At 42.8% G+C, this 25,859-nt stretch overlaps 1 protein-coding gene across 5 annotated transcripts in view; it reads left to right on the forward strand.

The window, feature by feature from the left end:
* FKTN (fukutin) overlaps positions 1-25,859 on the forward strand; it is a 41,188-nt gene that overhangs the window by 1,419 nt on the left and 13,910 nt on the right. For 3 of the 5 annotated variants that reach the window (XR_013346257.1, XM_077817935.1, XM_077817933.1), the window contains exons 2-8: positions 2,793-2,982; positions 5,707-5,766; positions 13,941-14,144; positions 17,331-17,608; positions 20,962-21,094; positions 23,343-23,472; positions 24,709-24,842. Coding sequence is in view for 4 of the 5 variants with exons in the window: in XM_077817935.1 (XP_077674061.1) it covers positions 2,878-2,982; positions 5,707-5,766; positions 13,941-14,144; positions 17,331-17,608; positions 20,962-21,094; positions 23,343-23,472; positions 24,709-24,842 (1,044 nt within the window). In the remaining variant the exon portion in view is untranslated. Of the gene's footprint in view, positions 1-613; positions 695-2,792; positions 2,983-5,706; positions 5,767-13,940; positions 14,145-17,330; positions 17,609-20,961; positions 21,095-23,342; positions 23,473-24,708; positions 24,843-25,859 lie in introns of those variants that run through there. The other 2 variants (XM_077817934.1, XM_077817936.1) reach the window with 2 other exon arrangements.

The raw sequence follows: 25,859 nt of genomic DNA on the forward strand, positions 1-25,859 counted from the left end.
CAGGGGGTTTGGCGGTGCAGGCTCTGGGAGGGGGTTTGGGTGTTGGAGGGGGTTCTGACCTGGGGCAGGGGGGTTGGGGGTGCAGGCTCTGGGAGGGGGTTTGGGTGTTGGAGGGGGTTCTGACCTGGGGCAGGGGGGTTGGGGGTGCAGGCTCTGGGAGGGAGTTTGGGTGTTGGAGGGGGTTCTGACCTGGGGCAGGGGGGTTGGGGGTGCAGGCTCTGGGAGGGGGTTTGGGTGTTGGAGGGGGTTCTGACCTGGGGCAGGGGGTTTGGCGGTGCAGGCTCTGGGAGGGGGTTTGGGTGTTGGAGGGGGTTCTGACCTGGGGCAGGGGGGTTGGGGGTGCAGGCTCTGGGAGGGGGTTTGGGTGTTGGAGGGGGTTCTGACCTGGGGCAGGGGGGTTGGGGTGCAGGCTCTGGGAGGGGGTTTGGGCTGCAGGCACCGACCGGGCGGCACTTATCTCAGACGGGTTCTAGAAGCAGCAGCGGCTCCTGGGCAGCCAGGCGGCTCTGTACATTGCCCCTGCCTGTAAACATTGCCCCCACAGCTCCCATTGGCCACGGTTTCCTGTTCCCCGCCAATGGGAGCAGCGGAGTTGGCGCTTGGTGCGGTGCGCAGAGACCCCTCTGGCCGCACCACCTCCTAGGAGCCGCTGGACATGCCAGCTGCTTCCAGGAGCGGCGCGGAACCAAGGCAGGTAGGGTGTCCCTGCTGTGCTGCCGGACTTCTAGCGGCTTAAAGTCTCCAGGATTGGCTTCAGTAGCCTCCGGTGTATCAAGCCCAGTTCCGGGAGACTCCTGGCCAAACCGGGAGGGTTGGGAATCCTAAATATGCTCAACGTGCTTTTCAAAGATTAACTGTTCCTCAGAACATAGAATTTAAGGCAAAAAGGGACCATTAGATCATTTCGTCCAGTGCTTTTCAACCTGTCGTTCACAGACTCCTGGGGGTCTACAGACTATGTCTAAGATTTCCAAAGGGGTCTACACCTCCATGTGAAATGTTTTAGGGGTCTGCAAATAAAAAAATGGTTGAAAACCACAAATCTAGTCTGACCACCTCTAGATCACAAGCTACCACCCATACCTGCACAGTAACCGATGACCAAAATGAGACCCAAGTATTACAGTCCACAGGAGACTAGACTGTTATATGCCCCAGGCAGAGAACAGGAGAGTGCACCAATGTCTGAGGCCCCTACAATGGCAGGGATTAAGTGAAATATGTCTGGATAATTTTGGCAAGTGACCCACACACATACTCCGCAGAGGAAGGTGACATCCCTACACCCCCGGGCACTGCTAATCTGATCTGGGGGGAAATTCTTTTCTGACCGCATATATGATGATCAGTTAGACCCTGACTATGTGAGCAAAATCCAGCCAGCCAACCACCTGAGAGAATGCTCAGTGCTACCTCAGAGTCCTAGCCCTCCCTGTCCAGTGTCTGATCTCCCATGATGCTTAAGAAGAATGAGATTTAAAAAAAAAAAAGTCCTCTCAGAATACATTGGGCAGGGAGATTATTTACAACTGTTATAATAAAACTGACATGCTTAAATTACCTAAAACATGGTGAGTAGGTAGAACAGATGAGATTAGAATTTGACTCCCCATCCTGAGCTCAGACCATTGGGCCAACTAGAGAAATCCTTTGCTTATGAAATCAGACGCTGCTGAGTTTGATTGTATGCTGGTGTTAGTGCCAGAATAGAATCCAATTTACAAAGTATCTGAAAACCTTACTAGAGAAGAGCCATAGGTGTTTCCCACCCAGCAGATTTCCCAAATTATGCCAGCTGAGAAGTGACAGATTGAACTGGAGTCTCAAACTTTGATACCCTGAATGATAGTTGCATTCTACTACTAGTGCTAGATTTAAATGTTAGTGTTCAAACTCACTGTGTTTAAAGCTCTGATTTATGTTTGGTTGACTAGCATCATCAGTACTACTCTAAGCTCATTTTATATGGACAGGGAACCATGGAAGCTATTTAGCTAAGGAAGAGCAGGATTGAAGAAAGGAAATGAACCAATGTTATCACTCTGAACAACACAATACATGAGACATAATCAGAGATGTAATCACAGTATAAATGACTGTTCTAGTGTCTGGTGTCTCCTCAAATGCAGGATTTTCTCTCACAGAATGAAGTTTCACTGCATTCTCATTAGATGCCCCTATTTCTGGTCAAGTGAAAGAAAAAATAACACACAAAAGAGGAAAACGTTCTCTTTCCTATTAATCAATCCTGGTTTCTTGCTCTGATTGTTTTAGATCTGTTTTTCCTCTTTCTCCCATTATAGTTAAATATTTTAAATAACAAAATGGTCTCAATGCAAACATTGTTCCTCTCCCCAGCCAATGAGTCTTTTTAGGTAGTCTCTCTTATTTAGTTGGCATTTCTTCCCCTTCAGTAGGTGATTGTTTCTTATTAAATATGATAGTTGCACTTCGATGGTGTTCTTTACTCCAGTAGCTTTCCTAGATGTCTTGCTTATATAGTTAGGATTGCATCTAGATTGGCTGTAGTTTGAAGGGGTTTTATTTGTTTAAAATATGTTTTTTCAAAGATAAGACTAGAAACCCAGCAGTTTCACTGATTAGCACCCATTTCATGTGGATTTACACATAATTTGCATTACTCTTTTTTTTCTTCTGTAAGTACTTTATGTTCACACAATTTACTATAGTTTCAATTAGCTTTTCAGAACTGTTATACCTTGGTATTAAAAAGTAGATTTTGTATATATATTTTTTTTTACTTAAACTAAGTGACCTTCCTTTTCTCACAGAAAAGCAAAGAAGTAATACGCAATCTGAAAAGATGAAAAAGACTGACCTGCTTTCAAGTGATAATCAAGTGAGCCCTGAAGACTAATGCAGAGAATTAATAAGAACGTGGTTTTGGCTCTTCTTACCTTGACAAGTTCAGTGTTTCTCCTGTTCCAGTTGTACTATTATAAGTACTACTTATCTCCAAAGGTAAAAAATATCACTTTAAAGACTTGAATTTGTGGGGAGGGGGGGGGGATTAAAATAGTACTTATTATGCTCAAGTGCATTAAAAATATTAACTAATTATTACTCAAAAATCCCTGTGGGATTGACGACTATTATCATAAGATTGACTTGCAAAAGTTAAATACATTACCCAACAGGACACAGTGAGTAGGTACCATAGAAAAAATGAGGTTAGAATGTTACTCTCAATCCTGAGCAACTCTGCCAGCTAGACAAAGACTTTACCAATGAAATCAGACACTGGATTGAATTTCCGCGATTCCAGGTTGTTCTGCACATTTGAACTCGGTCTGGTACATCAAAAGTTTTTTTTAAAACTTCCCAAGTGCATGCACCTTTACTTAACCCAGACTGATGTATGATTCTGTGTTGAAACCTGCGACAGCCTTGAGTTTCTGTAAGGCTGTTTAGGGAAGCAAAAAAGTAAAATGCAATTTGTTGTTTGCAGCATCTTCAACAGATGTGTTAAAATTAAAAGAAGCTACTGTTTCTGCAGAATCAGTCACCTTTAACCTGTCTCTGGGGTTCTGTTGTAAAGCTTTCTAGATACCAAATGTAAATTCCTGTAGTTATGATTCTGATTGAGAACCAAGAGGCACATGTGGCTAGATGTAATCTTTCCGTAATGGGAAAATAAAGGCAATAATTAGCTAAGATGGTGCTTGAAGTGAAATCTTGCCTCATGAGGATTACATGGTTTATCTCTAGATTTCGTACACATAGTACAAGAACTGAAGGCAACAGTATGTCTTCACTTACTCCTTCTTTAGAAGGAAAGTCTGTTGGTATCTAATTTCCGGCTTAGCTCTTTTGGTGGGGGGAACCCTTATTCAGTCTGAAGTCTTCTTAGTGTTACATGACATTACAGTCTGACAGCTCATATGCTGTCCACAGCAAGGCTGTGAATTAGAAATCATTGTCCTCTAGGTAGCTAGGAATCTGAGGCTTTAACACAAATATTTTCTTATGACACAAATATTTTCCTTCTCAAACTTATCCATTGAGGGTCATATCTTTGACAGGCTGCACCACTGAACCTAAGGTATGACTTTTCCCCAGTGTTCTGGGGCTGCTGGAATTATTTCATCTTCCTTTTTCAGGGTGGATTGATTTAAATCACTGATTTTAATCATGATTTTAATCAACAACTAGGAAACCTAGATTTAAAAAATCAATTTTAATCATGTTTTGCATTTGTACATTTTAGTATATTGCTTAACTTAAAAGAAGTTATTTAATTTTTATATTTTTTGGTTAGAAAATGGTGAATGATGCATTTCTTGTTCACTAGGTTAATTTTTTACTTGCACTTTGCATCCAGTCCTAGTTGGATGGAAATTCAAATTACATTTAAAATGCAGACAACCAGCATTTTAAATTAAATAAAACTACCTTAAATAGCCTGGATGCATAAGAAAATAATTATCAAAACATATCTTGCCTTTAAAACTAACTGATTTATTAAACGAAGTATTATCTGTAGTTAGTGAATTGAACTTATTGTTTCTGGTTACCTTGTCTTCATTTAACAGTAGTAAATATCATCATCTCACGTTGTTTTTAATCATAGATTGAAAAGCAAGAAAGCTTGTTTTCCTTTTCTAACTCCCAATTATTTTTTTAATTTTGAGTGCACTGAACTTGCTGAACAAACTGAAATGAAGGAAATATTCTCGCTGCAACCGCAGAAGAGGCTACTGCTCTCAAAAGCTGGTTTAGCACTTCAGCATAATCTGATTTCAGATCCTCAGCCAGTGACTTCCACAAGTTCAGTAATTTGACTTTCTTTAATACTTTGGCAGCAAACACAGAATCATAGAATATCAGGGTTGGAAGGGACCTCAAGAGGTCATCTAGTCCAACCCCCTGCTCAAAGCAGGACCAAGCCCCAACTAAAACATCCCAGCCAGGGCTTTGTCAAGTCTGACCTTAAAAACATCTAAGGAAGGAGATTCCACCACCTCCCTAGGTAACGCATTCCAGTGTTTCACCACCCTCCTAGTGAAAAAGTTTTTCCTAATATCCAACCTAAACCTCCCCCACTGCAACTTGAGACCATTGCTCCTTGTTCTGTCATCTGCTACCACTGAGAATAGTCTAGATCCATCTCTTTGGAACCCCCTTTCAGGTAGTTGAAAGCAGCTCTCAAATTCCCCCTCATTCTTCTCTTCCGCAGGCTAAACAATCCCAATTCCCTCAGCCTTTTCTCATAAGTCATGTGTTCCAGTCCCCTAAATGTACTGCTTAATATTATTTTTTGTATTTAATTTAAATGATTTTAATAGGTTATAATAAGTTTAGGCCTAAACACAGGTTGTTATCCAAAATGTAATTTTAAATAGGTTTATTTTTTTAAATAAACCTATATTTAATTTACATTTTAAAAAATCGTTTTGTTTATTCTTACCCACCCTGTCCTTTTTTCTTTTACTAATTGTCCTATTGACTTGGAAACGTAAGGCTAGATCCAGCAGTCCTTGCATGGTCCTTCTAAATATATTAAGTGAATATTCCTGGGCATGATTTTTACTTCATGTAACATATATAAGTGACTTAAAACTGCAATCCTTGAAATGTAAAGTGTTTGTGAAAAAGATATGTACAATTTCCTTTTATAAATCTAAACAAAACCACCATTTGGGACATCTTAGGTTTCAAAATATCTTTTGTCCTTGTTCTTGCTAGAATGGAGCTGTTTTTTCAAAAGTTAAAGGAAGCCAGTCAGGACAAGACGGCATACAATGGGTATGTACAATGTTATTTATTTATACAGCATCCGTGTAAGTATCAATAAACTCTTATAGAATTGCAAATTATGGGTCCTCTTCTGCGTCCAGTTTACTCATTGGGAATTTTGTTGTTTTAAATGGAAGCAGCCTTGATCTTACCGCCCTGAGCATGACCATTAAAGTAAAGGGGATTTCTGAGTGCTCGGCTGTCTCAGGATCATGCACCTGTTTCTAGAGTGGAACTTAGGCTTGTAGTGGTGGCATCAGTATAACAAAATAGTTTAGATACAGGAAGTGAAGAATAACTTATCCTATTAAAACAGCAGGGACAAGTTAGATAAGCAGCATGTAATTTAACCTGATTAGAATTGGGCCAAGACACTAACACAGAAACTGGAAATCTTTAATTTACCTTTTTTAAAAGTGAATTTAGTGTTTGTGAAAGGTATCAGATTGACGGATTTGAACACTGAAAGTCTTCTGAAGTCTTCTGTTTATCAATAGAATACACTTGGGCATGCTAATGGGAGTGCAGTGCGAGCTTCCCCAAGCTCCTGTGCCCCCATCTATAATATATTGGTTTCAAAACCTTTTCAGTTGGAACGGTTTAAATTGTTCGTTCAACTCTGTTTGACGCTTAATATAATGGTGCTTCAGGGCTCAGAGGGAAGTCATTTTCCATGTCTATTCAATCCTTGGCCCCTTTTGATGAGACAACCAGCACAGGTCACAGTTTGAGCCAATTGTGACAATTTCATGATGTAAACTTCTCTCTCATCAGAATTGGACTCAGGCCACGTACTGACAAAACAGTCCGGCATGGTTGAACCTACCAGGAGCAAAAAGCCCCCGCTGACACAGACTCTGGGGATCATTAGAGCATACAAACTGTCATGCCAAATTATCTACCTTTTAGGAAATAGTTTATTTTAACTACAGTTCATAATCCTGTGTATATGCTACAGTACAGTAAGACTCTCAGTAGCCTTCATGAAGAATCCAAAATCGAATATTTAAAAAGAGTTGATAGCAAGTGTGGAATTATGCAATTATTTGTATTTGTATTTTTGTCCAGAGTCCTTGCCATTGCTGGTTAAATTTTATACCAGAAATGTTTGTATCCATGTTCACCTTTCAAAAATCTGGGTAAAGTAAAAAATGCCTTCTGTTGGATCACCATACAGTGTAATACTTATATGTACCAGATGATGCCTTTGTCAGGTGAGCAACATCACAAAGCATTTGAAGACATTGGTTGAAATTCCCTATTTTTGAAACAGAGGTATTAAGCTAGGTTTGTGGGTTTGGGGACCTTGGAGATTCTTTTGTCTGTGTAGTCCTTAAGACACTTTTCCACCTTTTAAGAAACATTGCTGCAGAATCTGGCTTTGTCTTTCCTTGTCTGATGCAGAAGTTCTGATCCATGCCTTTGTGTCCTTCCAAACTGAATATTGAAATGCTTTGCTTATTGGAATTCCAGCTTGTTTAATACTCTGCAGCTGGCACAAAATCACCAGCTAAAATTTTTACTGGCAGATAGTTACATTACATAATACTGCACATTCTTCCAAGTTGTTTGACCTTGTTTTGCTTGCTGTCACTCTAGCTTCATGTTAGTTGTTTATGCTGACTTATAAAGCTCTTCACAAACAGGGGGCAAAGTTACCTTTCTGGGTCTTATTACTACTTCAATATCAAGATATGTTTTGGTTGGCTGCTTTTTTTAGGGGTTAATCCTGCAGGCTGTTGAGCGCTGCTGAAAGAAGCTCGGAGAGCCAAAGTTGTGATGCTTATGCTTGGTATTTGTTCAGAACCTGCTTAGAAAAGTGGGTTGTGAACAAATCTCTGTGCCTGCAATGAACACCACACTGATGGTTATGGAGAAAAGTGGATGTAAGGGGGAAACTGTGTAGGGTTGTCAACTTTGTAATCACATAAAACTGAATGTCCTTGCCCCGCCCCTTCCCTGTGGCTCCGCCTCTTGGCCTGCTCCATCCCCGAGACCCCACCCCAGGGTGCGAGAGGGGGCTCCAGGCTGGGGCAGGGAGTTGGTGTGTGGGAGGGGAGTGAGAGCTCCAGCTGGGGGTGCGGGCTCTGGAATGGGGATGAGGGGTTTGGGGTTCAGGCTGGGGGGGTGGAACCGAGGGATTTGCAATGTGGGAGGGGGCTGCGGGTTGAGGCAGGGGGTTAGGGTATGGGAGAGGGTACGGGCTTTGGGCTGGGGGTGCGGACTCTGGGGTGGGGCCAGAAATGAGGGCTTCTGCTTTTCAGGGGTGGCTCAGGGCTGGGCCAGAGGGTTGGGGCACAGGCTTACCTTGGGCGGCTCCCGGTCAGCGGCACAGAGGGGCCAAGGGAGACTCCCTGCCTGTCCTGGCTCCGCGCTGAGCCCCGGAAGTGGCCAGCAGGTCTGGTTCCTAGGTGGGGGGGCCAGGATGCTCCGCGCACTACTCTCACAAGCAGGCACCACATTCTTTTCTCCTCCTCCCCCCCCCCCCCGCCCCCGTCCCCCCCGCCCGGCCAATGGGAGTGTGGAGCGGGTGCTCAGGGTGGGGGCAGTGCTGAACCCCGTGCCCACCCCTGCAGGCGCCAGACCTGCTGGCCACTTCCAGGACGCAGTGCGGTGCCAGGACAGGTAGATACTAGCCTGCCTTAGCCCTACAGCACCGCCAGCTGGACTTTTAACAGCCCAGTCAGCGGTGCTGACCAGAGCCACCAGGGTCCCTTTTCGACTGAGCGTTCTGGTCAAAAACCAGATGCCTGGCAACCTTAAGAATGTGCCCTGGCTGTGTCCTTTGGTTTAAATACGGTCCTGCGCTTGCAGGCGATGTGCATAGTAGTCATTTTAAAGATGTTTAGGTACTGCCAGCCAGGTGTAATGGCTACTCTGGTATGTTCAAGAGCTGTATTTGGGGAAAGTCAAAGCAGGGGCAGCTGCGAGGACTGCCTTCTTACACAGAATATGTGATGATTCTAAGAAGTGGCATTTCTCATAGCCAGCTACTGAGTGCTTTGTGAGATGTACTGGACGTGATGTTCTTTCTGGCTCAACAGCCTGCAGGAATGTAGCTTTTACTTTACTTTACTTGGATTGTTAGTAACAAAGCAGAATACTTATCCTGCTGGTGGCTCATTGCAGTTGTTTCTCAGCTTTCATCCTGCAGGATAAAGCCCTAAATTATTCAACTTCTCTGAATACCTGAAAATTCTTGACTTCAGGACTATCGCCCGCTACCTCTTGTTTAAGTCTAGGGTGACAAGATGTCCCAATTTTATAGGGACAGTCCCGATTTTGGGGTTTTTTTCTTATATAAGCTCCTATTATGCCCCACCCCCGTCCCAATTTTTCACACTTGCTGTCTGGTCACCCTATTTAAGTCTAAACTTGAAGAGCATTTCCTCTGTAAACAGTGGCTGTAAAAATGACACCTTCCTTTTCCCACAGATTTATTCCCTGATATTCAGAGGCAAATCTGCTCACTTTAATGACAAAAGTAATACTTTTACTACTTTACCTTCCTAGTAGTTGTGTTGGCTCTGCAGAGCTCACGGGGGGAATGGATTTCATCCCTCCTTGTGAAACTCCTATAGAACTGGTGCATAAATTCAATTTGCTGAGCTGTATTCTGTTGTCACTTACACTTGTGCATCCCTGTTAAAGCCAGTCGTGTTCTAGAGGTGGCAGAATATGGCCCACAGATGTATATTATTGGACACAATGTATGACCCAAACAAAACCATAGCTTGACATTCAAATGCCAGGTTCAGATTGCAGGGTGGTAGTTGAAGGGTGGGGCAAAGTCTCTTGAAGGAACACATTTGATCTGGAATCACTGAGGTATGATGCAAAAAGAAAAGGAGTCCTTGTGGCACCTTAGAGACTAACCAATTTATTTGAGCATGAGCTTTCGTGAGTGAGCTGTAGCTCACGAAAGCTCATGCTCAAATAAATTGGTTAGTCTCTAAGGTGCCACAAGGACTCCTTTTCTTTTTGCGAATACAGACTAACACGGCTGTTACTCTGAAACCTGAGGTATGATGAACATGCAATCCTGCCATGCCATTTTTACATTCACTTTTCAGAGTAGAACTGCACATTAAGGCATTTGCTTGTAATTGATTTAATCCATCCTGCAGTGTTAAATTAGATGAACTTTTAATCGTTGTCACAGTACAATAAATTGCTGTAAATGTTTGTTGATTTTTCATCTTCCATGGAGATGTGAATGTATCTAATTGAAAGAATACCTGTGTATGAGTCAAGCTAACAAATCACCCACCTAGAGACTGGATAATCTTGCTGAAGCATCTAGTCCTTACAGTACTTTTTTTATACTTAAAAACATCAGAGTGGTCTAGACGAAACAAAGAGTGCATTACATATATGCTTGTCTGAACAATGCTCATTTTGTACATACCAGAAACCATTGATGGCATGAATTGTGCAGTTCCCCTTAATGGAGTGACCAAATGTCCCAGTTTGCTGAGGATACTCTTGAAATCCACCTGCTAATACTTCTCCCTTGCCCCTCAAAAATAAATAAGCAAAAATTCCTGATTAGATTTTGCCAGTTTCACAGCAAAAGACACCGTGAAATAGTGCTACCATGAGCATGTTTTATGATCAAAGATAGTTTCCTTCACTCTTCTTGTCATTTCACCATTTGTAAAATAGGATAAGAATATATATCTGTTTCTGTCATATTGATGAGAATTAATTAGTTAATACATGTATAGTGCTTTGAAGACCTAAAGTGGTGAATACATGCTAATCATTATTATGGCATAAAGTATCTACTAAGTGTAATAATAAACTCCTCTTCCTCCCAAATTTGAATGACCGTTTTGTAAGATGACTAGCTCACATGATTATATAATCCTGTTGACTGGGATTTTTTAAAAGTAGTCTTGTAAAGAATTTTAATTCTAATTCGTATGAATATCACAATTTGTGCTTTCAGGAAAATAATATATTTTTGTTAACTTATTTCAAAAGTGAAAAAAGCCAGTACATTTCACTAAACCCACAATTTACTCTTAATTTTGCTGCTGTTGTCTAACGATCATTGTCTCAAAAGCTAGTCTGGCCCTACTTTTTCCAGTAGAGGGCTCTGCTGTACAGCAAGAACTGCACTGGCCAGAAACACTGAACCCAAAATGTGAGCTTAGAGTTCTTAAAAATATATGGACATGAGAGCGCCTATATGTCCACATAAGGACTACATCATACGCATGCTATTGCACATAAAGTATAGCCAGTCAGTGAAGGATTTTAAATGTGTGTCACGGGACAACCCTGTTTTATGTACAGTAACTCCTCACTTAACGTGTATTTATGTTCCTGAAAAATGCAACTTTAAGCGAAACAATGTTAAGTGAATCCAGTTTCCCCGTAAGAATTAATGTGAATGGGGGGTGGGTAGGTTCCAGGGAAATTTTTTTTTTGCCAGACAAGACTCTCTCTCTCTCTCTATGTATATATATATACACACACAGTATAAGTTTTAAACAAACAATTTAATACTGTACACAGCGATGATGATTGTGAAGCTTGGTTGAGGTGGTGGAGTCAGAGGGTGGGATATTTCCCAGGGAATGCCTTACTGCTAAATGACGAACTAGCAATTAGCTGAGCCCTCAAGGGTTAACTAATTGTTGTTAATGTAGCCTCACGCTCTACAAGGCAGCAGGAATGGAAGGAGGGGAGACAGCATGGCAGACAGAGAGACACACCTTGTGTGTGAGAGAGAGAGAGAGATGCGCATTTCCCCTTTAAGTACACTGACACCACTCTTAAGTACACTAAGGGTATGTCTACACTACGAAATTAGGTCGAATTTATAGAAGTCGGTTTTTTAGAAATCGGTTTTATATATTCGAGTGTGTGTGTCCCCACAGAAAATGCTCTAAGTGCATTAACTCGGCGGAGCGCTTCCACAGTACCGAGGCTAGAGTCGACTTCTGGAGCGTTGCACTGTGGGTAGCTATCCCACAGTTCCCGCAGTCTCCGCTGCCCATTGGAATTCTGAGTTGAGATCCCAATGCCTGATGGGGCTAAAACATTGTCGTGGGTGGTTCTGGGTACATATCGTCAGGCCCCCGTTCCCTCCCTGCCTCCGTGAAAGCAAGGGCAGACAATCATTTCGCGCCTTTTTTCCTGAGTTACCTGTGCAGACGCCATACCACGGCAAGCATGGAGCCCGCTCAGCTCACTGTCACCGTATGTCTCCTGGGTGCTGGCAGACACGGTACTGCATTGCCACACAGCAGCAGCAACCCATTGCCTTGTGGCAGCAAACAGTGCAATAGGACTGGTAGCCGTCATCGTCATGTCTGAGGTGCTCCTAGGTCGCCTGTGTGAGGTCGATCAGGAGCGCCTGGGCAGACATGGGCGCAGGGACTAAATTTGGAGTGACTTGATCAGGTCATTCTGTTTAGTCCTGTAGTCAGTCCTATTGGACCATCTTATGGTGAGCAGGCAGGCGATAAGGATTGCTAGCAGTCCTATTGCATCATTTTCTGCCAGGCAGGCAAGAGATGAGGATGGCTAGCAGTCCTATTGTACCATCTTCTGCCGAGCAGCCATGAGATATGGATGGCATGCAGTCCTTCTGCACCGTCTGCTGCCAGCCAAAGATGTAAAAGATAGATGGAGTGTATCAAAACAAGAAATAGACCAGATTTGTTTTTTACTCATTTGCAAACCTCCCCCGCCCCCTGTCTAGGGGACTCATTCCTCTAGGTCACACTGCAGTCACTCACAGAGAAGGTGCAGCGAGGTAAATCTAGCCATGTATCAATCAGAGGCCAGACTAACCTCCTTGTTCCAATAAGAACAATAACTTAGGTGCACCATTTCTTATTGGAACCCACCGTGAAGTCCTGCCTGAAATAGTCCTTGATGTAAAGCCACCCTCTTTGTTGATTTTAACTCCCTGTAAGCCAACCCTGTAAGCCGTGTTGTCAGTTGCCCCTCCCTGCGTCAGAGCAACGGCAAACAATCGTGCATCTGAGTTGAGAGTGCTGTCCAGAGCAGTCACAATGGAGCACTCTAGGATAGCTCCTGGAGGCCAATACTGTCGAATTGTGTCCACAGTATCCCAAACTCGACCCGGCAAGGCTGATTTAAACGCTAATCCACTTGTCGGGGTGGACTAAGGAAATCGATTTTAAGAGCCCTTTAAGTCGAAATAAAGGGCTTCATCGTGTGGACGGGTGCAGGTTTACATCGATTTAACGCTGCTAAATTCGACCTAAAGTCCTAGTGTAGACCAGGGCTAAATTGTTAAGTTAATCAGCAAGCTGAGACCCACGGCAGCTGCTGCCAGGAAGCTCCCTCCGTCCTGAGCCCTGTCGTGTGTCCCCCCCGCTCCATGGAGATGGAGTAAACAGGGGGGAGGGAGACACCCTGACATTAGCCCTCCTCTTCTCCTCCTTCCCCTCTGCCCCCCAAGCAAGCAGGAGGCTCTGGAGAGCAGCTCCAAGGCAGAGGGTGGGAGCAGCACATGGCAGTGGAGGGAGGGACAGCTGAACTGCCAGCAATTGATAGCCTGCTTGGCAGCTGCTGCACAGAGAACTTAGGGGAGCAGGGAGCTGATGGGGGGCTGCCGGTCCACCCTGGTTCCAAGCTCCCACCAGCTAGCTCCAACGGGCTGCTCTTCCGGCAAGTGAACAAAGCAGGCGGCTGCCAAACCACGTTATAAGGGAGCATTGCACAACTTTAAACGAGCATGTTCCCTAATTGATAAGCAACGTAACAATGAAACAGCGTTAACCAGGATGACTTTAAGTGAGGAGTTACTGTACACACTTCACTCTGTAAACTCCTTGGACTCTATCAGGTTTCAGAGTAACAGCCGTGTTAGTCTGTATTCGCAAAAAGAAAAGGAGTACTTGTGGCACCTTAGAGACTAACCAATTTATTTGATCATGAGCTTTCGTGAGCTACAGCTCACTTCATCGATGAAGTGAGCTGTAGCTCACGAAAGCTCATGCTCAAATAAATTGGTTAGTCTCTAAGGTGCCACAAGTACTCCTTTTCTTCTATCAGGTTTGGTGCTTATTCCACTTTCTGTTCCCATTGCAGAAGTCTTATTGGGAGAGATCAATTCCTAATGGATTCATAATTTTAAAAGGTTAACTTTTACACACTGGTAGGGTGATCTGATTCTTATTTTTTGCTCTTCCAAACAGCACGTGATTAAGAAATTCCTTGGTTTAGTGTCCAGTCACAATGTACCAGTGTATCTCATTGATCCTTTGGTTCTGGGATTAATTCATAAAGACTTTGAACAGCTCAGCAGCTCTTCTGATGGCATGAGCCCAGAATGCAAGTATTTCTGTGTTCCACGGGATTTCACCACATTTGCACTACTGGATAAAACATGGAAACATGAAGTAAGATTTTCTCCCTTTTCAGTTTTGTCTGCTGTAATGCACCCAGCCATTATAGGATTAATGGTTGAACAGAACATACTTAAAGACTTCCAGGTTTAAAGTTCATGATGTGGAACTGGTCTAAAGGAGGTGGTGTACCTAAATTTTATTTTATTTTATTTTATTTTGAAACCTCTTGAGGTAAAGGGAAGTCATGCAACAGTCTGTTCAAGATGCAAGGCACATGGCAGGGAGGTCCCTAGGAGAGAGTAGCTTCTGCCAACTCTCTTTAAGGAAGCTCAGATAAAATGTTTCAATGGCTGTTTCAGTGAATTGAGAATTCATCAGGTAGCCCAAAGATAGTTGGGTCACAGTCCACAACATACATAGACTGAGGTGAGAGGGGACCAACTTTCAGAAGGAAGAGAGGGAGAGATCTGTAAGAAAGGGAGAAGAAAAAGAAATAGAAACTTACCATACATATAGCCATAGTAAATTCTGAGTAGTATCCATTGCAGAGGTAGCAGAGCTGTTAATGTGCATTGATATGATTGTTTCATAATGTACAGCATCCATATATTGATGCATGTTTGGTACCTTGTCATTTACTTTTTATATTATAAGACTTTAAACTCTTTCTGACAGAAAAAGCTGGGGCTTTATGATAAAAAGAAAAGCTAGATGTACAAAATTACTGTATTCTGGAAATGTGTATTATTTGATTAACTAGCACAAGATGTATGAACATGACTTCGATAAAAATCTAAATAATTTTATTTAAGAAAGGAGAAAAATATGTGAGACAGGCAGATGTAAAACTCTTACTCAAACACAGTGAAAAGTGGTGGCATTTTGGGTCTGAGTAAGGAAGGCCAGCTGTATTTCTTTCTTTCTCTTTGCCAATGCTAATTTTAGCTTACAGAAACTGAGTATGGGGCCATGAGTCAGCACACTATTCTAGGTTTCCCTCTTTGATGCCATCTGTAAAAGGGGAGCTTACAGTTCTGGATTTGCTGTTGAAAAGAGCTGTTTAAGTCTTGAGTGATCTTTTTCTTCTCTTTAGTCATCATCTTATTCCGCTCCCTTTGGAATATGTTAAAGCTGATTGGCTTCATGTAACTCATGAAATTTAGTCTAACGTTTATGCAGATCATAAAAGGAGGATTTGCAACAGTCGAGTCATGATATAATCAAGGGATAAATAAGGATGTCAGAAGAGCCAGAATTCATCCCTACATTGAACCTGAGAGTGATCCAAAGCTAAAGACAAGGTGATGTGGGAGGAAACAAGTAAATTCAAAGTCAAGGACTTTCTCAAGGTTTCAGCATTGGATGCAAAGTAAAGGTCCGAGTTAAGGAAAGTAATAGCGAGACAATGGGAAAAAGAGGACTTTTTACTCTGTAGAAGGACTACAGTTTTTGAAGCATTCGGTTTTAGAGGAAGTTATGATCTCGCTGGGGCGGATATGGTTGAGACAGGCAAAGATAGATGGGAGACAAAAGGGTCAGAGAGTGAATGGAGAAAGCTGAAGGATGAAGTGATGATCATGATTTAATCTAGCAGTGAAATTATCTAGTCTCTTCACAAAGCAAAGACTATCTGGAGTCATAAGACGTATCAGAACAAACACATGACAGATGTTAGTCACATTGGTTAATGCACTTCAGGAAGTCACTTGGATACTACAGTGATGACCATTGTATAACAACCTATGTAGACTAGATTATGAAGAGAATGAAACACTGAACATTTTGAGATGTTGGTAGTGGATGGAAAGATGTGAAATCTCTACGTGTGTGGTTTGTTTGTGTGTGTTTTAATGGCTAAAGAGGTAGGATTCAAACAAGAAGAGAAGAATACCAGGGAGCTGAGTGCTTGCATAAGGTATCAGAAAGGGTACAGTGTTGCATAGTAGAATCTGTAAAGTAGCACAGAGGTTAGCAGCTTCAGTGTAAACGTTTATAATCATTCCTGTGAAAAATCTGTGCGTATATATTTATACAGTGGCAGTTTCCTTCGAACATTTTGTGGGAGTTGGATTTAAGTAAGGGCTTGTCTACATGAACGTTTAGTTCGCAGCAAGTTGGGCTGTGACTCTACCCTGCACGAGCCTGCCGCCTGCCGTGTGCTGTCAATGTGCACTCTGCTGACGCACATTAACAGTTCGTTAATGTGAATTGATCTCGTCCTTTTTGAAATGGGACTAATCAAAGTGCATTAACGAACTGCTAATGCATGTCAGCAGGATCCACACTGAGGATGTGCTGCAGGCTAGTGCAGAGTAGATTCACACCCCAGCTTGCTGCAAACTAAGGGCTTGTCTACACATAGAATGTTTTGTTTCAGAGTAACAGCCGTGTTAGTCTGTATTCGCAAAAAGAAAAGGAGTACTTGTGGCACCTTAGAGACTAACCAATTTATTTGAGCATGAGCTTTCGTGAGCTACAGCTCACTTCATCAGATGCAAGTGATGCATCTGATGAAGTGAGCTGTAGCTCACGAAAGCTCATGCTCAAATAAATTGGTTAGTCTCTAAGGTGCCACAAGTACTCCTTTTCTTTTTATAGAATGTTTTAGTGAAGAAGCTATTCTGCTGTCGGGAGAGCTATTCTGCTGTTCTCCTTTTGACATAGTTCATCCATCTCCGCAAAAGGCGGTAGGTATGTCAACAGGAGAAGCCTTCCTGTCAAAGTAGCGCTGTCTACGCGGGGGGTTAGGTCGGTATAACTGCTTCGCTCAGGGGTATGGATTTTTTACACCTCTGAGTGACGTAGTTATACCAATGTGTATAGTGTATACCTGGTCTTAAACATTCAAGCCCTAAGTAGTGGAATAGGTGTCATATCCCAGTTTCTATTGTATGATTACAGGGCTTTCACCAAAAGAGGGAACTCATCATATGGTTTCATTGTGCGCTACAAAACTGGGAGAAATGGGGACATTTTAAAAAAAAAGCTTAACCTGTTTATTTTTGTATTGCTGTGATTAAGGTAGGTGAAATGAAAACAAATAGAAAACGAAAATGTGCATAGACAGTTACCATCCTTTTAAGGTTTAGGAGAAATTCTGGAATAGGTAGGGCCTGATTCTGGTCTAAGTTGTATGTTGTAAATCAGGAGTCACGTAAGTTCATGAAGAATTGGCCCTTAGTGTTGAAGTCTTGTTTTTGTCCTTTTCACAGAAAGTGTTGTTTCTCTGATGTTTAGGTGAGCTTGTTGAGAGCTGCTGAAAAAATGGGGTTCCAGTGGCTAAAGATACAGAACAAAGACCCCCGTTTGGAAGGGATGGATGACCTCTCCGGGATTGAAATTCCCTTCCACTATATCTTCAAACTGGCAGCTCATGCCATCCACCTGGTGGTCTTTTATGAGAGGAGTGGTAACTATGTCTGGCATGGCCCATTGCGGCTGAAACAAAACATAGACAGAAAGTTTGTGCCTTTTCGAAAGCTACACTTTGGTCACTACCCTGGAGCTTACAACAAGTAAGTTATAAATGGAGGACAACAAGGAGGATTTAAGTCTATTATAGCACGTTAAATACTACCACTTTGTCTTAAAATCAGTAATTCACGGGTCTAAAGAGCAAGTTATGAAATTCATCTCGTGTTCACTAAAATGCAGGTGAATCAAAAGTTTAAGGTGACAGATCCAGTGATATTAATAGTAAAACAAGTATTTTCCCCAATTTACAGATGGAGAAATTGAGACACAGAGAGGTTAAGTGGCTTAACCTGGGCGTGAGAGATCCAGTAATGGGCCAACCCAGCATTGATTTGTGGTAGGATATTTTGATTTCCAAAGAGGTATAGTAGCACATCTTGCCAGCAGATAATTGAATGACTCTGCTTGTCAGCTTATGTCTGAAATATTTTGAAGTAAATATATGTCAGGCAAGATAGGGATTGTCATATTAGCAATATCTGATATTAAAGAAGTGTAACCGCAATATCTGATATTAGTAACCTCTTTCCGTACGTTTTGTATTATGCTACAGAGCCAAAACTTGGTCAGAAAACTTCATATGTGACACTCTCAGCATTGAGAAAAGGGGAGACTACATTTGCAACAAAGGACTGTGTAACAGTACCTAGTGCAGGGGCAAGCAAACTTTTTGGCCTGAGGGCCACATTGGGTTTCCAAATTCTATGGAGGGCCTGTTAGAGGAGGCTGGGCCTCTCTAAACAGCCAGGCGTGGCCCGGCCCCTCCCCCCCCCCCCGAGACTCCTGCCCCATCCAACCCCCTGTTCCCTGACTGCCCCCTGGGACCCCTACCCCATTCACCCCTCCCTGTCCCCTGAACGCCCCCGAACCCCCGCCCCTCCAACCCCTCCTCTCATTCCTGACTGCCCCTCCCCCCCCCTCCCCCCTGGGACCCCTACCCCATCCAACCACCCCTTTTCCCTGTCCCCTCACTGCCCCTGGAACCCCTGCTCCTGACTGCCCCCCGCCGCCCCATCCAACCCCCACTCTCCTTCCTGACTGCCCCCAGGACCCATGCCCACATTCAATCCCTCTGTTCCCCGCCATCTGACCACCCTGACCCGTATCCACACCCCCACCCCCTGACCACCACTCCAAACTTTCCAACCCCTCCGGCCCCTTACCGCGTTGCCTGGAGCACCAGTGGCTGACGGCGCTGCGGCCGCGCCGTCCAGAGCACCAGCACAGGCAGCCACACCGCCCAGCCACGCCACCACGCAGAGTCAGCCACGCCACCACGCAGCACAGAGCATCGGGTCAGGCCGTGGCTCTGCAGCCGTGCTGCCTGGCAAGAGCTTGCAGCCCCACCACCCAGAGCATTGCACCAGCGGTGCAGTGAGCTGAGGCTGCGGGGTAGGGGGGACAGCAGGGGCTCAGGGGCCGGGCAGGAGGGTCCTGTGGGCTGGACGTGGCTCACGGACCGTAGTTTGCCCACCTCTGACCCAGTGACTAAAGTGGAAGGATATTGAAGAGAGACCTCTTTTATGCCAGCATAGCTGGGTCAGAAATGCATTTGAACCCATTGCGTCAAATCCCTCCCCCATATTGGTGCATGTAAATAAGGGAACCCATGTTTATACACAACTGTGGGGTTTTGCTGGTGCAGTAGATTTAGGTCCACTTATTTAGTTGCTTATATGTGGACTATTGAAAACCAGTGGTTTTGCAGGCCTGCTTACCTCAGAGATGACCAACTGGAATTTTACCAAAAGCCTCCCACCAAAAATAAAATTTTGAACGAGCACAAGCAGTTTCAGCCAGAATAGGAATAGTAACGTATTATCTGCTTCTGCACCATTGAAAGCAATGGGAGTGTTGCTATTTACTTAAATGGAACCGTGATCAAGCCTATAGTGCTTTTGTATTCAATGCACTTCACAAATATTAATCCTCACAACACCCCATCAGGTAGGAAGTACTTGTATTCTCACTGTACAGATTGGGAAGCTGAAGCAGCCAGGTTAAGTGAATTGCCTTGGTAGATGTGCAAAGTCTGTGTCAGATCTGGGATGAATTGTTTGTCCCCAGTCTTGTGCTTAAACTGTGCTTCTCTTCCATTTTTAAAGTTACTGTAAGTGACTGAAATAGGAACTTGACATGAAAGTGCCTCTGCTAAAATTGGTCAAAAACAGGTGGCCTGGCTCTGAACTTCCCCAGATTTCCAGGGTGATCAGATCTGGAGTTTGAGGGTGGGTTTTGAGAGAGAATTGACTTCACATTTGCTGTACTGTGACTTTATTTATTTTTTTCATTGTAGGGGCCTGATTCTTTCATTCACTTCAGTAAACATGGTAAAATAGTAGTGTCAGAAATAATTAGAATAAGGTTATAATAAGGGAAGGTTAAAAAAAGGAGGGTGGGAGTCCACAGAGAGTAACATCCGTGGGACAGGCCTTTGGGAAACTGATAAAGAGCTCAGTAATGGTTGACTGGAACTCTTGTAACTTGACTCTTTGCGTCTCAATTTCTCTTTCTATCTTTCCTTCTATTTTTGCCTTCCCTGAGCAATGTGTACTTTTGTATTGTAAGCCCAGCCTTCTAAACCACAACTAGGCTGCTTTCACTTATGCAGTGTTTCAGTAGCATATGAAAAATGGCAAATCTACGCACTTGCTGCAGTCTTGGGGAAGCAAGATGCATACAGCCTGACTGTGAGAATAATATTCCTGCAGTCTACTTGAAATTGTCACAACAACCAGAACAGAACAAACACTTGTAGTTTAAAAAAAAAAAAAAAAAGGAAAACACATTGATTTATTTTTGCTAAGAATTACTGAGTTACTAAACGTCCCCTCTATACCTTGGACTCTTGTATTTATTATATGCATAAACATTTAAAATCCAGGACATTAACTATCAAATGTCATTCAACATTTCAGTTGTCATGAAGGCCTAAACTATTGTTAAATTATTAACATGAGCCAAGACTTTCAAAATAGGGGCTAATATTAGACTCCTAAATCCATATTTAGGCAACTGAATAAATGGCCTCGTTTTTCAAATGCTCTGAACAAACAGCAGCTCCCAGTTAACTCAGTGTGAGCTGCTGGGTATTTGGCACATTTGAAAAATAAGGTGATTTATTCAGTTGTCTAAATATGGATTTAGGAGTCTAATATTAGCTCCTATTTTGAAAATCTTTGCCTAGGAGAGTAGCTTGTAGATTTTGTTGCACCCAAGAGGTTCTGGTTTCGTGTAATCAGATGTAATACATTTGGATATAGGTAGCAACCGCTCAAGTGCTCAACATGTTTTAGATCTTTATAACCTGGGCCAGAGATAGGAGGTGGCGTTTGATTAGTCACAGATGATGCATTCTTGGCCAGGATAATATAATGTCTTTCTTTCACTGCAGGCCAGAAGTACTACAACTTTCCATTGATGACTTAAAAGTTCAGATTCCAAAAAATCTGTCCCAATTTCTAGAGGAGATGTCACACTCTAGGTTTCTTGAATGTAGGTACAGAGAAGCTCGGGCTTTCTTTCAGGTGAGTGGTAATCAGGAAATGTAAAGTAGATTTCCACTCATACACCACCATCCTGCAAAAACGTAGGTATGTGTTTGACTTGAATGGGTCTACTCATAGGCTTAAAATTAAACTCTTACCTAAATGCAGCATGGTGGCCTTCATTCTCACAAAGTAAAGAAACTAATTTTTTTTAAAAATTGAGCGTATAACTAGAACTTTTTTCTATGAATAACTAAAGTTGTTTCATCTGTTTGGTTCTATTCTGGGTGCATTTGTCTCTGCATTTGAAATCATATGGAGAATAGATAAATGATAATATATAAATTTGCACACACTTTAAGACCCCTCTACTCTGTCAGAGTTGTATAAAGTATCCGTAGTGTAAATGAGAGTCCCAATTTTCTGGTAATTTTTTGATTTTGGTCACAGTAGGATTGACCATGCATTACAGCACATTTGTGGTATTATACTTAAATTTGAAAGTATATTCATTCAAAATCCCCTTTTTCAGGGGCTTGTAACTTTTGAAGTGATTGATTGGGCTGAATCTTTTTAAAGCTTGTTCAGAGCAAAGAAAAAAAAAAGTTTTGTTTTGGAGAGTTGGTACCAGAGTTATCCAAGTATGGGATAGAGACCTTTTGTTGTTAAGATGCTTTTTTGTGCTCTGATAACTTGAAAATGCACTGCTGCTCTTAAATGACTGTGCCTCAACTGAAATTAGTGTAAACTTGTAACTTCACTACACAATTTTAACACTTGGTGGCACCAAACAAGTTGTAAAAAATGTGCTAAAAATAACCACAGTGAGCCCAATTCTGTCCCCAGTTGGTATCCATAAGAGTTTTGTAATTGACTTTAGTGAGAGCAGGATCAGGCTCAATGTGCGTTATTGTTGAAAAGTTGTAAGCATTGCAGAGGTTTAATCACAGCATTTATATATTTTGTTTCTTTAATATATACATTCATCTTTTTGGTTTTGGTGTGGATCATTCCAGTAGTATGTTAATACTGACTTTTACATTTTATCAGTTTGGAAAAGATAACAAAGAGGATGGTTTATCACAGGGGTTCTCAACCTTTTTCTATCTGAGGCCCCCCTCGACATGCTATAAAAACTCCATGGCCCCTTGGGGGTGGAGGGGCCTTGGGTATAGGCGTATTTTTACTTCTGTTTCGGGGGCGGGAAGGGGCCAGCAGTGCTCGAAACACCTCTGCATGGTGGGGTCCAGGGAGGAAGTGCCACCTCACCCCTTGACTCACCTCAGTAGGCCACCCAGCCTGTCTGGGTTGGGGGGCAGGTGCAACCCAAAATTATAACTCAAAGTTGGGGGGCTTAGCTCAAAAAGTTTGAAAACAGCGTCCAGGGACGGGGTAGCTAGGGGCTGTGTGCACACAGGGTGGCTGTGGGTACAGGGAGGGAGCGGCTAGGGGCTGTGTGCAGACAGGAAGTAGCTTAGATGCAGGGATGGGGATAGCTGAGTCTGTGTGCAGGCAGGAGATAGCTCAGGATGCAGGGAGAGGGGTACTAGGGGCTGTGTGCTGGGAGGACTCCCCTGCAGTCCCTGTTCCACAAGGGGTCAGCCAGCCACAGAGCTGGGTCTCTCCACCTTGGGGGACTCTTACCGGTTGCCTCTGCTGGAGCAAATCGCTGAGGAGCAGCTTCAACTTGGGGCACCAGCAGGAGAGGAAGGAACGCTGCTGCTGCCTACTACATGGCGCTTGCCAGAGCAGCAGCTGCCCCGCACTGCCCAGCTCCAGCTTCCACCTGCAACGTGGCCAAGGGGCAGGGAGAGGAGATGTGGGGGGGAGGTGCAGAGCTGCCCCTGGGACTGTCATAATCTAGTGCTGCAGTTTGGGGTGTGTGGAGGGTGGGGGAATGCCCTCCATGTCCCCAACTCTGCTTCTGCCTCACAGGGAGCATCAGGGCTCTAGGCTTCAGTCCGTCTTCAGCCCCATGCGGCATGCCAGGAATCAGGGCTTTAGTTGCATGGCCCCATAGCCCCCTTGAAAGGGCTCATGGACCCCCAGGGGGCCACGAACCCCCGACTGAGAACCGCTAGTTTCTTGTATAGGCATTTAAATTTTACTTTTCTCATTTCACCATTTGTATTGCCAAACAGCCACAAGATGGCAATATGGACAGTGTCCAGCGACTAATCAAAGTCTTGAAAAAAATTGCCTTTTTTTTTTTTTTTAAACTAAGAACATTTTCAAAATTAAGGTGCATTTATGTCTGAAAGTAGTTTAATATTCCTTATCCCTTTAGCTGTACCCTGATGATGCCTCTCTTGATGCAGTGGAGTTTAGGAGAAAAGCAAAAGCATTGCTGCATCTGGCTGCCCTGACATTAAATAACTTAGGGGTGAGGTTCTGGCTGAGCAGTGGAACGTGCCTTGGTAAAGTATTTGAGCTTATATCGTATTGCTTTTCAAACTCATTGAAGCCCCTTTCGAAATCTGAAACATTTAATCCTGTTTAGTTCCAGTGCTGGTGGCTGAGATTGACAGCTGAATGCTTCAGGTTAGTAGGTGGTATCTGATAGGTGTGTGAAGCAGGAGTCCAGTACATTAGCACAGATAAAATAACTTCACTACTAAGTCAAAATGAGGAATTCACAAATTACAATAAAATAAAGCAGTATTTGTTTTATTTCCAAGATTCCTTTCAGAAGCCACTTAGAGCCCAGCCATTTGAGATGCTAGGCATGCTTCATATGAAATGTTGAGCGTTTCCATTTAAGTCAGTAGTACGTCAGTACATTGATCACCTCTCAGGAAACTCTTAGCAGTTTGCAGGACCAGGTCACTAATAATAATTTGTAAAGGTACTTGAAAGAAAATGCAGAGGAATCTTACTTCTCAGTTATCTTTTATTTTAGATGCAGATTTTCCTCCATCCCACACAAACTTGGTGTTTAATGTGATAAATTATTTATAAAACTTCAGTAGAGGGGGGACCATATGGTAACCTATTGACTGTATCAAGGTTGAAAGCAATATCTCAAATTCATTATTGGTGAAAGAGAATGTTAAATTCCAAAGTAGATTATAGCCATAGATTTAATAATTCTTGTTAGCATTTCATTAAATGTTAGGGTTTATTTTTGCCTTTAAATGGAGTATTATTTTAGTGATGTGCAGTTCCCTATGATGTGGCTTAAACAAAAAGTGGGAGGGGGGAAGCATGTCTGGGTTTCTAGTCTCACCATTTCCCAACAGCAGTGGGTAGGCAGTTTACATCCCAGAAATACCTAGTATTTGAAATGAAGTAATCCATTTTTAAAAATAGAATTGTGACTCCATAAATATTATATAAAGGGCTCAGATCAGGAATGGTTTTCTTTTAAAAATGTAAGTTAGAAAACATACCTTTAGGAGAGATTGAGGGATTGTTATTTAAGTGGTGATAGGGCCCCTTCACAATCCTAACTTTTCCAGGGGAGACAGCTGGGCCACAAGTGGAGTAGCTCCCTATGCTCCTCCTCTTCCAATCTAGGTGTCTCTGTAGGGGGCAGCTGAGTGGCTTCCCTCAAAGATATCTCAGCTAGTGGCACATGAAACTTCATTCTTACTTTGTTTCAGCTCTAGCTGTGTATTCACCATGTCTCTGATTTCATTTTTTCTCCATTTTAGGCTGGTATAGACAGTGCAGTATTATTCCTTATAGCAAAGATGTGGATTTGGGGGTCTTCATACAAGACTATAGATCTGATATTATTCCAGCATTTCAGAAGGCAGGACTATCACTGAAGCACAAGTTTGGCAAGGTTAGTAGGTAACAAATCTGAACTGTGAACTTAACCTTCATTATAACATTTTCTCAAGGTTCTGGTTGTCTGAAGGTGTTTAAAAACAGTTTTCATAAGAGAGGATCTCGTAAGCCTTGATCCTGCAAATGTTTGTGCACATTTAATTTACCCATGTGTAAACTTATTGACTTCATGCACTTTCTGGGCTAGGGAAACACCTTTCATAATGGAATCCTGATCCTGCCTCTGAATTCTATTCTGTATATACTGTTATATTAAAGGGGTTTCTAATTGTGTTTTAGTGTCACTAGAGAACCTTAAATAAGAAGGTGAATTGTGTTCTGTTGCTATTGATTTGGCCTGCTTATAGGGGTGTCATTCTGCATAGACTAGTGCTTACAGCTGGCAGGAGCTGGAAGGGCTGCAAGAGAAGTACCTCAGGATGCCCATCAGAAACCCCCAGATGGTTCAAGAAACAGCATTGTTAGACTCCAAAGAGTCAATGGCTACAGTGCAGGGTCACAAGCGTGGAGTGAAGAGACAAAATCACAGGTCTTGGACAGAGATGCGGAAGACCTTCGAGTTTAAAAAAAACATTGTTAATTAAATATAATTATAAGTGTTTTATCAGGGGCTGTATACAACCCCTATGCCAGCGTCTGATCTCACAAACAATCTTAGTTTAGCTTGGATCCAGGAGATTCATCATTAACTGGTGCTAATGGACTTACGAAACTAAAAGGAAGGAACGTTAAAAAGTAATTCATTGAGGTTATTCTGCTCTTTTATGTGAGAATCCATCTCCTTCTCAAATTGAAGACAGTTTTGCATTTTGAGTTCTAATAAAATACTCCTGCTGTGAGATCTGGCTAAAGAAATGTGGTTACACTTGCATTGTTGCAAATCTGTATACAGGATAGAGCTATGGAAACTGGTCTTCTGTGGTCTTAGAGAGGGCTTGTTAAAGGGTTTCCTTGGTGACCAGATTCTTTTTATCTTTTTACCCTTCATGTGTTCCCCACTGAGGGGGACACC

This window comes from Eretmochelys imbricata, chromosome 5, assembly GCF_965152235.1.
Source record: "Eretmochelys imbricata isolate rEreImb1 chromosome 5, rEreImb1.hap1, whole genome shotgun sequence".
Lineage (NCBI taxonomy): Eukaryota > Metazoa > Chordata > Testudines > Cheloniidae > Eretmochelys > Eretmochelys imbricata.